This window comes from Halichondria panicea, chromosome 2, assembly GCF_963675165.1.
Source record: "Halichondria panicea chromosome 2, odHalPani1.1, whole genome shotgun sequence".
NCBI classification, from domain to species: Eukaryota; Metazoa; Porifera; class Demospongiae; order Suberitida; family Halichondriidae; genus Halichondria; species Halichondria panicea.
Genome location: NC_087378.1, coordinates 7,403,198 through 7,415,906, shown reverse-complemented (window position 1 = coordinate 7,415,906; position 12,709 = coordinate 7,403,198). Strand labels below are relative to the sequence as shown.

Here is a 12,709-nt window from a genome sequence, read left to right as displayed (position 1 = left end):
CCGGAAGTAATTACTTTGAAATGTGCGACGTCATGCCAAACAGATTTTATTCTTGTCGCTAGCACATTGCAGTAGTTACTTGAATTTATTAATATAATGAAATAATGAATCAGTGGGTGTTGGAAAATGTTTAATAACAAGTTCACAAAAAGCCATAGAAACACAACGATCCTACATGTACACACAAAAGTACACAATACTGAGTTAACTACTGCTGCGTCCTTTTGTCTGCTAGTGTAGTGAGGAGGATGCCTACAATGTGCTCAGTCCAGGACAATTTTTTCAGGATTGCCATAAACTTGTCAAAATCAGAGGGAGAGGTTTTGACTTTATCCGTCATGAAGTCCACCAACTTGGTTGCCTTGGCACGGTCGGTGTGTGTGGGATGGCGGATAAATTCTCGTATGTGAACCGACTGAATGAGACCAGCTGCAATCATCTCATCGCAGGTTCGCTGTGGGTCTTGAGCTATGATGTCATTGAGCTGTCGTGTGCAGAACAGCATCGTCGTGTATTCCGGAGAGAACTCTGGAAAAGAACAATCTGTAGCATTGAGAATGTAATGATATGCATACCTTGATAATGTGGGGCATGTGGGGAGTAGGCTGGTTCTGGAAGCTGGGCTGGAGAGGATACTGTATGAAATGGAAATATGTTAACCTTTTAATTAAGGGGGTGTATAATGTGGCACGGTACTCACATAATATGGGACCTGCCACTTGGTACACAATGGGAGAAGGAGGAGTGCCTACGTACAATGGAAGCTATTATTTACAAACACGCAACAGCTATTAGGAATACCTTGTTGGGGAGGGGGAGATCGTCTTTGCTGTGGGATGAGATGTCTTTCGTGCTGTGCAGTAGGAGTGCCTGTAGAATATAACACATTGTTAGTCAGACGATTCTGTAGTATGGTGTTCACATGGAAACAGTAAACGCATTATACCACTTTGGGGTAGACAGATTACCTTGTGGGGGAGGAAGATAAACTGGGGAAGAATCTGAAAAAGAGTAGTACTATTACTCTGTAACATTGAGAATATGGCATACCTTGATGATAAGGGGGATGTGGTAAGTAGACTGGTTCAGCAACTGAAGGGGTTGTATGGAATAGAACCATGTTATCCATTGACATGTAATGTGATATGGTACTCACATATTACAGGAGAATATTGACCTGCCGCTCGGTACACAATGGGAGATGGAGGAGTGGCTATTTGCAATGGAAAGCCACTATAAAAACTACACACACACACACACACACATAATAACTTTATTATTAGGAATACCTCGTTGGGGAGGAGGAGATCGTCTTGGCTTTGGGATGAGATGTCTTTCGTGCTGTGAAGTAGGAGTGCCTGTAAAATAGAATTGTTATTATGGTGTTACCAATGTCATAAGTTCACTATAATACTCTAAAATTAAGATACCTTGTGGGGGAAGAATAGAAAAATCAGCTTATAATACAAAACGTGTAGCTTCACACCTTGTTTCACAAAAGACGGAGGGGAGGACATTGACAGGTCCAATCTTGTGTGCTCGGACAATGGTTGGTTACCTGTACCTGAAAAGCAACCAAGGATTAATCTATATACACGTACATGCATGAGCTAACTATCCAGCAAACCTGCTACAAAGAGATAAACTCCACTAGACTTGAGGGGAACCTCTACTCTTCCATTACTGAGTTGAGCCTCCATCTCCATTCCTTCCACTTTAGAGAAGCTGAAGAGTGGAGTAAGTTGATCAGCACTCCACTTATAGGGGTTGAGAGAGGCGGCCATCAAGCAAAGGTTTGAGTGTGGTTTGAAGTTGGACAGGGTCACTGTCACTCCTCGTGGGTCCTCTCCCCTGGAGGAGATGATGAGCTCGTACACATTGCTGTGGGGGATGTACTCGTGGGGGTACTTGAAGCAGGTGGCACTCAGACCATCATACATCCTCAACAGAGCGTGGCCGTCACTGATTACCCCAGGTGGGACGTTCACCTCCACACCATATTGAGGCCAGAGGATCTGCTTCCCCTGAGGGCCCACCTCCTCCTGTAGTGGCTCGTGGATGCACTGAGACACACCTGTAATGAGAGTTACAAGATAAGTAGTATTAACTGATTAAGTTAACTCACATAGTTGCAGCGATTGATCACGAGGAAGATTGTAGCTGCTGATTGTGTGCATGTCATCAAGTGCTTTCCCTCGGTAATAAAGCTGTTGTTTGCTTATCTCAGGGAATGATGATTCAGTATCTTGGATTAAACTCTTTAAACTGATAACCTCTTTCTCAGAATAAATGCTAACTTGGATTACAATACCCGTGGAATTTCGAACAAACATTCGAGGTGGTGGTTGTACACTCAACGTTACATTTGGTTTGAATTCATTTACTCCACATCCGTCCATTGTCTGAGAGTCCTCCATTGGTGAGTCATTGATGGTCAGTTGCTGTAGACATGGTGAAGGTATCTCGGGAACCTCGGCCTGGAGTCGTGCTTTGAGTGATAAAAAACTACCTGTACGGCTTATTTTTATACAAACTCTCTTGTCAGCAAAGTGAACGTTACAAATAAAGCCTTCGATACAGTTCATAGTATTTACCAGAATTCCTGCTTGAATGTTGTAGTCCTTAACATTGTTACCATCATCCAGTTGCATTCCATTGAAAAACATTAGATAGTCACTGAGACATATTGAGACATTTGATCTGATTTGAGTTTTCCATATTAACATTGCTCTGATATTGTCAACAGTAGTTTGAGCTGTAACAGCAATGGAGATAATTTCAGACTTCCTGTCAGCAACAAAGACACTAAACACAGGATCTTGTTGAATCTGAAGATGCACTACATAATGAGGGGAAATCGGTTCATCCAAGTCAAGCACTCGAGCATTACAGAGTATTGTTTGACATTCTGGTGGAATCTGTTTCGCAGCCCATAGAGAATACTTGAGGTCACGAACTGTACAATCTTCAATGGTTGGCACTGTAAATTCCTCACTGCTAGTCTTGACAGCCACCAGCTGTACAACAAGATGAATAGTGTTCTCTTTCTGAATATTGTAATCACTCAGAGTTCTACCATCTTCCAATTGTTTGCCAGCAAATGTTAAACGCTGCAAATGAGGTGGTATACCTTTTTTGTTTTCGATCTTGAGTTTAACGTTCTCTATACTTTCACTAAACTCAACATTGAGAGGGACTGTCTTGTGATTAAGAATTTTCACAAATAATTGCATGCCACCATGATATTTTAAATACAAGGTTGACTTATGCTTAATGTTGTAATCAATAAGTTTTCTGTCATTTTCTAGATCCTTCCGTGCGAATATGAGTCGCTGCTTAACTGGTGGACTCCCCTCACTCTGGAGCAAACACTTGATATGAAAAACTGTGTTAATTGGATCCACCCTCAGAGTGATGTTTTTGCCTGTGAGAGTTTTCACAAATATTGTCATGGATCCTTTGTTGGCTGCTGCTGGTGCTACAGGTACAAATAAGTTGATTCTAGCCCCACTTCTAATTTTCAAGTAACTTAGGGGTGTATTGTCTCGAGCAGGTAGATCTAGTGTGTCAAGTTGATGCTGATGCATTGGTATTCCTTCTCTTTCTTGAATTTTAGCCTTGAGATCTCCAACAGTTTCTTTGCGGTCCTTATGCATCTCCAGTAGAATGATTTTGTCTGGAAGGGGACTCATGCTTGTACTAATAATTTTCACTGTTATGAAATTGCTGGCATCTTCCAATAGAAAGTGGCTGGCTATAATATTGTAGCTGTCCAATGTCCTTCTGTCCTCCAGGCTCTCTCCAAGAAAGGTCAACTGCTGAACCTCTTTCTTCAGTCCCCCTCTCTCTTGAATCATTGTCTTCACTTTTCCAACAGTGTCAGTAGAGTTGACCTCCAGAGCAATTGGACCATTGCAGTATGCACCAGTAGAGCTCACCAATGGACATTTGACAAACAGTTGCATAGTGGATAACTAGCTACTAGACCATACACATATGTACTTGTTTATTGCTGACTTGGTAGGGACGCCCCCTTTTGGGGTCAGTAGCCAGTGGTCAAAAGTCAACCCACAAGATTGATGCGGTTTGCTAAAGTCTTGCTAGGCACTGCAAGAAAATACCTCACTATGTGTGTTCCCTGTGCCAGCAACCACACAGGCTTTGGAAAAAGTACACCAAGCACGTCTCAGCTGCATAGGCTTAGCTACCACACAAGACACAAGGAGCGATACACAGCAAGGATTGCCACTGGGCGCGCTACTTATTGCTTATTTATGTTTTGCAAAATTGTTGTTTTTTTATTCTTTGTAGACTGAGTAGTAGCTAGCTAGCTAATTCAGATTGAGTCTGGTGAGCTGAGCTTTAGACCAGCCCCACCCCTCCTCTGCATGTTGAGCCAGCAAATGTACTGTGGTCAATTGATACATCAGTAAGTGAATTCATAGCCTCACTTGTTTCAGCTCATGTGAGTGTTCACGTGTGTGTTTTGAGGCGAAAAGGAAGGTAGCCGGCTAGGAAACTAACTCTCCAACTATTTAAAAATAGCAGCAGCAGCCAACGAAGGAGAATGGCTAACGAGAAAGCACCTCTTCTTCTGGAGCAGGTGCTTAAATATTCATCAATAATGTGTAGGCAAATCTTTTTTATGGGGTCAAATTACTGGATGCATGATATGATTTGATGGCATGGAAGCTAGCAGCTACCCACGTACATGAGAGTGGGTACCTGGGTACCAGGTGAATGTGTCCTTGTGCCTGATGGTTAGTGTGCATATACGCATGTTAATACAGTACAGTGTAAAGGGCTAGGGAGGAATGGCATGCTCCAGGCCATATTGAATTATTTACCACAATCTATAATCTCAAATGATGGAGCTGAGGTATATCGTTTGCACCTCACATTTTTGTGATAAGCTAGTATGCCTATGCTGCATGCTCCCTGGCTTGTACATGTAGTGTGCCAGCCCTAGCCCATTGTACGGCAGGTGTACCTTGTCTGTCATGTGATACATTCCACTCTCTTTGGAACAATGCTGCACTATCAGAGCACAATGGTTGTTGTAGTGGTCTATGTCGGAAAATAGAATAAGTTGGTGTCAAATCGGGCACTTCCCCCCCCCCCTGCGATTTGTGCTTGTGCATAAGCCAAGGTCGATGGGTTTATACCTACAGAGCTTGTAATGGTGTTAATCTACACAGTACCTGGCCTAATTCAGGATGTTTGTGCATGCTTGTGGGAAAGTTGGGGTGAAATCTTATCTCTTTGGATAAATGCATTATAATTATGCATGTGTTAACTGCCTGCTCACTTTCAAGCATCTACCTCTGTTAATGTTTACCAAGCGTAAAAATCAACGCAGCTTAAGCAACCCTTGCATTTACCATGCATTTAGTATTTGGTACTTAAAAACCATTTTGTGCTGTATCTCGGGACACCTGTTACAGTGTGTATGTATCTTGTGAGCTACAGTCATCTTGTAAACATTGAAAATTGTTCTCTTCTCAGGGAGCACCCCCTCTTGCTACTGGTTATGGAGAACCACAAGCCCCTCCTCCGACTCAACCCCCACCTCCACAGGCCCCACCCCCTCAGCCGCAAGGGCCCCCACCACCACAGTATTCTGGACAGCCGCAAGCCCCACCTCCACCGGGGGGCCAGTACGGGTCATACCAGAATGCTCCAGGCTACCAAAATGCCCCTCTTCCCCAGCAGAACACCAACACTACAGTGGTCGTGCAGAACACCGCTGCTCCAAACCCAGTAAGTCAAGTGTGCAGCTCTCAAGAGAAACTGTGTAATCATAGTGGAAGGATTATATACATGTGTGTTTAAAAAGGTGACCTGCTAGCACAAGACAAAACAAGGACTTTGGGTCCTTGCTTGGTTGTATTATAGAGGGTGACCTCCTTTGTAGACAGGTTTCAGTTCACCTTTGATTGTCTTATCTCCAAGAGTGTATAATGGAGAGGGAGTATCTGTCATGGGCTTGGAATTTGCAATCCAAGTGTGTGTGGATATAATCTACTTTTTCGATAGATTACATCACTCTAAGCGTCCTTGCTTGGTTGTATTATAGAGGGTGACCTCCTTTGTAGACAGGTTTCAGTTCACCTTTAATGTCTTATCTCCAAGAGTGTATAATGGAGAGGGAGTATCTGTCATGGGCTTGGAATAAGTGATCTACTTTTTTGATAGATTACATCACTCACACTTACATTGGTCCATGACAGATACTCTCCGTGCACAGTATGCCTATGATCGATACTCCCTTTCTATTATATACTCTTGTTATCTCTAAATGCCACAGAGGTCAAATTAATTATAAAGCCTTTCAAGTGGACTAGGCGCTGTTTAACAAGTGTGCTAGACGCTGCATTCATTATTATAGTCTGATGTGTAGTTGGAGACTGCTTTCAGTTGTCTTTCCAAGTAGTGAAGCCTTAATTTCCAATCAGGGGGCGTGTCGTGTATCCACATATGTAGCTGCGTGTTGTAGTCGAAGGGATTTATGTCACTATCTGTTACTCATGTGCAGGTGCTTAGGGAGGGCCCAGCGATTGTGACGTGCCCCAACTGCCGTGTCCAGAACAGGACCAACGTCTCCTACACTACTGGCCTCTTTGCTCTGATTCTCATGGGAGTGCTCTTCCTTTTCGGATTCTGGCTGTAAGTGATTGGTACTTGTAATTCACCGAGTGTTTACCAAGCAGTGTACTCAGCATACAATACACAAAAGGTCACGATTGACCATCTGTTAATTAATTCATAAGCTTGTGAAATGTCCTTGTGTTGGGGTTTAAAGGTCACTGTGGGTGGCTCATCATTATTACAGCACCCTCCTTCATAGTCAGCTATGTAGTACCCAATTTCCAATTTTAGTCGATTATGTAAATTAAGACACATGTTGTCTACATGGGTTAGTAGGAAAGGCATGTGTTTTGTATAATGCTCCCACCTCTTCCAGGGGATTTTGCAGTGGTTAGCAATGGTTAGTATTGTGTTGTTTTGATCTCAAGTTAGGCTTTGATGGTTTCAAGTCTCCTTTTCCTAATTTGAATATACATGTAATCTCAGTTCTTAGTTTGTGGCTTCTTTCTTGGTGGTGGCTTTGTTTGCAAAGTGTTGTGGTTGTCATTGGATACTGTGCTGAGTGTTTTGTAGAAAGCAATTGAACACAATACTTTCTGTTTGTGTTCCTTGAGACCACACAAACTAATTTCTCATAGACTCAAAGTGAACTAGTAGCATAAGTGGTGTAAAATGTATATTGAAATCTCTTTTCGTTTTAACTTTCGTTTTTATTCAGACAAAACAGTTACCCAATGTTGTGGGTGTTTGCCTTGTGCTGTTGGTCTAGTCACCTTAGTGCATGGATCTTATACAGTAGAACCTCGATTATGCAGACACCTTGGTTCCAGGAGGCAGGCCAGATAACTGAATATGCCGGATAATCGAATAGACAAACCATGCCTCCATCCACCCACTTCATTCATAAACAGCAGTGCACATGGTCATCTGCGCATGCACATAAGCGTGCTTGTCTCCATGGTAACGGCTGTAATGCGCATGTGCATCTAAGACATTTTTACCCGAGGCGCGTGGGCGGCCACGGGTATAGTAGTCTGTTGGTTTGTTTGTTTGTTTGTTTGTTTGTGATTGGCTTTTCTACTCACCTGGATGCCACAGCGCTGCGTTTACAGCATGGATAGCCTTCACACAACAATATCTTGGTTTAAATAGTGACAGATTTTGATGTTAAAGCTTCATTGTCGAGCAAAAGCTAAGAAGCTTAGCAGCTATATAACTAGCTACACGTGGCCTTGATTACGTAGTTGCAGCTGAAGTGATCCGTACCAGGAACAATTGATATAATTATAGTAGAAAGCTAAAATTGTGACTGGTTGTTGGCTGACTCTGGATCCTATACTCCAGCCTGGCAGGAGCCATACCTCTCTAAGTCTAACACTCCAGGCTTCTTTGCTGTGATCCCAGTCTAGTCCACAGTACATGTCTAATGTGACATGCATATCATGTACCACTAGCACTCAAAGTTTCAGCATGCCTCCAGCCTGGTTTAGTTTTATTGCTTTTGAGTTGCTCATACATGCTACATGCACTGCATTATCACTCTTCTGGTTTCTTTATTTATATCATGTCACCAGCCGAGGGTTTGCACTTTAGTGCTCTAGTTGGTTATTTAGTTGAACTTCACCCTATCATAGAAAAATTGCCAAGCTGTATAATCGAGGCTCTACTGTATAGCGAATTTTCGGTCAAGAAGCATTGTGATTCTGAACGCGTACTACATCAAGTATCCCTCCCACACACGCACACGCACACGCACACACACACACACACACACACACACACACACACACACACACACACACACACTGCACTAACAGTTCCACCCGTCTGGTGGCTATCGTGAATATACTTCACAGATGGAGTGGCATGAATCCACCCTCCCACCCACAATAATGCTCTCAATATGGATGGCCTTCCTTTGGGAGTGTATATTTTGAAACTGCTTCTAAAATGGATCCTTGAAACTTGTGGTGTTATTGTTTGTGCCATTAGCACTATATATTATGTAGCCACACACATCCTGTGGGACTATTTTGCATTAATAGGAATGGTGTTCGCTTCCTTTTATTGGTATCGCCTAATAATTGAGTACATACTCATTTTTGGTCATTTTTTGTACATGATTTCTTTAATGAGTGTAGGGATTATAGCCATATATAGTAATGTATAATTATCGCCATGGCATTGCAGAATATCTGTTGGATGGTAGAGCGGCTTTATGCATTTATAATGAATTCATATAATTATACTCTAGATTAATGCGAGAATGATGCAGTAATAAATAAATATTGTGTCTTGCACATGCAGGTGTTGCTGGATCCCCCTGGTTGTTGACGGGTGTAAGGATGTGACTCACACTTGTCCCAACTGCCACTACACTGTGGGCACATACAAGAGACTCTGAGGGACAGAAAGAACTGATACTAACACTTAATGTGGATGTGTATATTATGCTAAATAGTTATACAGACAATGCTCTTTAATTATGTGTTCGTGTTCTTTTATAATACTGTACCACTGTGTTGTGGGTTTGATAATAAAGTTAAGGGATTTTCCCTTTTAATGTCACGTCTAAAATTCTTTATAAGCTCATGCATCGCCTTTCAATGTTTGCATTGCTTAGTCGAGTCTAGTCAAGTCAAGAGACACTTGTAGCTGATACCAAGGTTGTCAAGTAAGTGAATGCTAGCATGCAATGCATATACTAGCTTGCTTGATGTAGTAGGCATTGCATTGAAAAGGCTATAGCTAGACCTCACACACTGCATGCCTGAGGAGCTATGTCATTGCTGTAATGTACACATGAGTGGAAGTGCTTGTTTGACTCGACTGAAGCTGCATCATGTCAGTCTTGCTACAAGCACATAAAATACACAGTGCATACATCAGTTCTAAAGTCTACAAGGTTTCTCTTGAGTACTGCTATAGTTCTGCTATATAGTTCCAGTGTGATACTACACAGGCACCTTACATGTTAACACAAGTGCATGCTCTCTAGGTCAAAATCATGAGTATATGCGACCCATTGTGACTACCAAACATTGTGGGTGCTTGTGTAAACATCAATTAATGTGGGCCTATTAGCTAGCATAAACAGTACGCCTGTATACAAATAATTATAACCCCCACTCACTAGCTAGCCTTAATGTTTGTTGTGGTGTACCCAACTCGAAACATGTAGTCCGACTGCATGTGTGTGCCTGGGTGTTTTAATATGGTGCATTGAGTAGACTTAGTAGATCTATATACCGTCCTTGCATTGCTATACTACTTGTATTGTTTGTGTACACTCTATCAGTAGATGCATGTATTGTATTTGATTAGTAGCTACTCCAACATAACTACTGATAGAAACGTATACACTATAGAATCCTGAATCGTGTGTACATTGCACTTTTTGAGTAGAGCTTGGATATAGATTACTTTCAGTTTGGAACATTATTTTAAATAAACTGTCGTCATAAACACCTGGTTGTGTCGTACAGTTCTTGTTTGACATTTCAGAGCATTGTTTTTCATTGACGTAAAGTGAAAACAGTCAACAGACCTACTGGTATTGTGTTCATGCAAGAAGGGATTTGCGATATTTTCCCTTAGTATAATTATACCGAGGTTGCATGAGATGTTTTCCTTCTTGTAGGGAACATCGTTGTATTGTTTGTCATATTGGACATTTCCACACATACTGTAATGATTGTTTGGTCATCTAAGAATGCATTCTTCTAAGACAGCTCATTACGTCATGTACTATACATGTCATGTGATACTGTCATATTCGTTTTCACTTTGTTTCAACTATGTGCAGATTAAACTGGAGGAAGAATGCTCACGCTTTTGATACTCAGTGTCTTCTCAACTATTAGTAACTTCTGCTTAATGGTTTCTGCTACACAATGCTCTTTATTGAACCAATGCTCCCAACCAAAAGGTAGCATTTTTGATTGCTCTAATTATGTTTGTTAAACTATACATTTTCACACAGAGGTTGACTTTGGTACAAATTTTACAATTGAGTGGTCTATCCATGGAGACTTGATGGATGGTTGTGTATACTACAGAGTTCCCAATGGAGGGTCGTACGATTCCTCTCACATGATCTCACCAGATGATCCTCACTTTATTTTAGAGGCAGACACACTACACCTCATCAACATCAACGTCAGACATGAGGGGAAGTATTACTGTGTGTTTAACGGGGTAGAGCAATCACTGCTCAACGCCTCTCCATGCATCACTGTCAAAGGTACGTATAGTTAGCAAGAGGCCACTAACTCTAACTCTAACTCCGGCAATCTGGCGAAGTATATAAATTATGTCAATTCTAGCTGTACTGTAGTTCCATTCATTGGACTATCTCTACTCCTCTGCAGGTCGGCCTACATTTTCTTGTGGTACAAAAGACAGTGCAAATAATGATGATGTTGGTAGTGTCTCAAGCTGTACATCAGAATCATTAAACATTATAAATAATAATGAACTGTTTCTTAACACGACACTTTCGTTTGTTGGAGGTGGAGGATGTCATTCTGAGACGGTACACTACATAAAACTACTTTATCAGGGATATGTAATATGGTTCTACAATTTCAAGACGTCAAGCTCTTCTGAAGGCATCAACATCAGTATGATACACAGTGATGATAATGAAACAGGACATCATAGTTTCAACCTGAATATTGGTCATGTGAATGTCAACAGCAGTGGTTTATATGAACTGAGAGTGCGTCTGAATAATGCTGAAAACGATTTAATAAAGACTTTCAACGTCACAGGTAAACCAATTATGAGGTTATCATATAAAATCAGTGATTGCTCTAGCTCGAATCCATTCTCGCAAAGAAGCATGACCTGAGCTATTGCCTTGGTGATTTTTAAATGGGCCTGTTTTGTTAGCAAATGTTTGAGTGCGTATGTTTTGTAGCCCTTTGAAATACATAATTCCTTAAATGGGGGGGGGGGGGGGGGTTGTAGTTGAACATCTTTCAACAGCCACAACTTTAGTATCATTGTGTCTAAAGAGATCTTTAAAATGATGTGTTAAGTCCAGAAGTTCGTCGGGACCATCATTAATTTTTGTTATTGGACCATGGGCTATATAATCCATTTGGTATGGCCAAATTGGTAAATAGTTTTATCTCTCAAATACGAACTTTGACAACACCATTTGAAAGGTTCTTTCTAATCTTTCAGTAAAAATTAATTGGTGAAATTGCATCCACGGAATTCAAGTTATGGCAGCTGAAACAGTCCCTGATTAATAGCTATAACCGCTTTTTGTTTCCTTGTGCAGTGACATTGAATACAGGTGGACCGTCGTCACCAGATGCACACAGCAATACAGAAGGTAATGCTGTGTACTGCATTGTGTACTGTGTGAATGATAACTGTGTTACACTTTAGGTACCATGGCAACTTCGACAGAAACGGTACCTCCAAATGCTCACACTACAAATGTTTCTACCAGTGAGTTGTCCGCTGTTTATGTATTGCCATAAATTTGTGTGCCCAAAAGTTTGTTTGCAAGACAATGTACAAAAATGTACATGTGTGGTGGTGAAGCTTCCAAGTGGTAGACGAGTCGATCACATGTCTCCTTTAAACTTTATTTGAACAGTTGGTATAAATATAAATTTTATTTTCTGCAGGTGTCCAAATTGTGGAAATACGTGTCTACTTTGTGATTCTGGCCGTTGTTGGTGTTTGTCTGATAGTGGTGACATTGACTGTAATTTTCGTTATAGTAACTATAAAATGCAGAAAAGACTCAAGCAAATCAAAGGTACTATCGTTTGATAGGATTTCTATTTATGGTGAAGAAGAATTATTTTTAGACGATTTTTTAAATTCACAGCATATAGCACATGTTTAGTTATTGTCTCATCACTTTTGCAGTTTGTGTTTCACCCGCTGTAGTCATGTTGTGGGTATAATTATAATAATTATTGTACAATACACGAGAGAAATGTTTGGTTGAGGTGCAAACAAACACTTGGTATTTGAATCAATGGTTGGTTCTGTCGATGGGGTTTTGTTGTTGGTGAGGGGGTGGAGCTCTGTAAATTTTACTCAGAGCATTTTGATTGTATAAGATTTTTTTTTTTTTTTTTCAAACTTTAAGAGG

The 12,709-nt window shown here is 41.2% G+C and overlaps 3 protein-coding genes across 4 annotated transcripts; 2 read left to right on the top strand and 1 right to left on the bottom strand.

Annotated features, from left to right (window-relative positions):
- Positions 1–109: 109 nt before the first annotated feature.
- Positions 110–4,036, bottom strand: LOC135332042 (polyubiquitin-C-like). Of its 2 annotated transcripts, none has more exons than XM_064527354.1 (11): positions 2,126–4,036; positions 1,628–2,074; positions 1,487–1,564; positions 1,290–1,358; positions 1,157–1,213; positions 1,051–1,092; positions 969–1,001; positions 802–870; positions 701–748; positions 576–623; positions 110–528 (listed from the first exon to the last, which is right to left on the bottom strand). In XM_064527354.1, the coding sequence occupies exons 1-11, from the start codon at positions 3,963–3,965 to the stop codon at positions 209–211; spliced, it is 3,051 nt and encodes a 1,016-aa protein (XP_064383424.1). In that variant the 5' UTR covers positions 3,966–4,036; the 3' UTR covers positions 110–208. The 2 variants fall into 2 exon arrangements, with proteins under 2 accessions (XP_064383424.1, XP_064383423.1); XM_064527353.1 differs by having other exon boundaries at positions 576–635; positions 2,126–4,035.
- A 404-nt stretch (positions 4,037–4,440) lies between these two features.
- Positions 4,441–9,156, top strand: LOC135332090 (lipopolysaccharide-induced tumor necrosis factor-alpha factor homolog). Its single transcript, XM_064527414.1, has 4 exons — positions 4,441–4,603; positions 5,506–5,760; positions 6,536–6,666; positions 8,896–9,156. Exons 1-4 carry the CDS (start codon positions 4,568–4,570, stop codon positions 8,990–8,992), a joined length of 519 nt encoding a protein of 172 aa, XP_064383484.1. The 5' UTR covers positions 4,441–4,567; the 3' UTR covers positions 8,993–9,156.
- An 86-nt stretch (positions 9,157–9,242) lies between these two features.
- LOC135332072 (uncharacterized) lies at positions 9,243–12,541 on the top strand. The gene is made up of 7 exons (XM_064527394.1): positions 9,243–9,262; positions 10,394–10,516; positions 10,571–10,831; positions 10,959–11,360; positions 11,879–11,932; positions 11,989–12,051; positions 12,234–12,541. The coding sequence occupies exons 2-7, from the start codon at positions 10,411–10,413 to the stop codon at positions 12,455–12,457; spliced, it is 1,110 nt and encodes a 369-aa protein (XP_064383464.1). The 5' UTR covers positions 9,243–9,262; positions 10,394–10,410; the 3' UTR covers positions 12,458–12,541.
- The last annotated feature ends 168 nt before the right edge of the window (positions 12,542–12,709 follow it).

Coding starts and splice junctions, on each gene's coding strand:
- LOC135332090 (XM_064527414.1), top strand. CDS start 4,568: ATGGCTAACGAGAAAGCACCTCTTCTTCTGGAGCAG. Junction 5,761..6,535: donor ACACCGCTGCTCCAAACCCA/GTAAGTCAAGTG, acceptor ACTCATGTGCAG/GTGCTTAGGGAGGGCCCAGC. Junction 6,667..8,895: donor TTCCTTTTCGGATTCTGGCT/GTAAGTGATTGG, acceptor TTGCACATGCAG/GTGTTGCTGGATCCCCCTGG.
- LOC135332042 (XM_064527353.1), bottom strand. CDS start 3,965: ATGCAACTGTTTGTCAAATGTCCATTGGTGAGCTCTACTGGTGCATAC. Junction 1,359..1,486: donor TCCGTCTTTTGTGAAACAAG/GTGTGAAGCTAC, acceptor TCTATTTTACAG/GCACTCCTACTTCACAGCAC. Junction 1,002..1,050: donor ACATCCCCCTTATCATCAAG/GTATGCCATATT, acceptor ACTCTTTTTCAG/ATTCTTCCCCAGTTTATCTT.
- LOC135332072 (XM_064527394.1), top strand. CDS start 10,411: ATGCTCACGCTTTTGATACTCAGTGTCTTCTCAACTATTAGTAACTTC. Junction 10,517..10,570: donor CCAATGCTCCCAACCAAAAG/GTAGCATTTTTG, acceptor ATTTTCACACAG/AGGTTGACTTTGGTACAAAT. Junction 11,361..11,878: donor AAAGACTTTCAACGTCACAG/GTAAACCAATTA, acceptor TTCCTTGTGCAG/TGACATTGAATACAGGTGGA.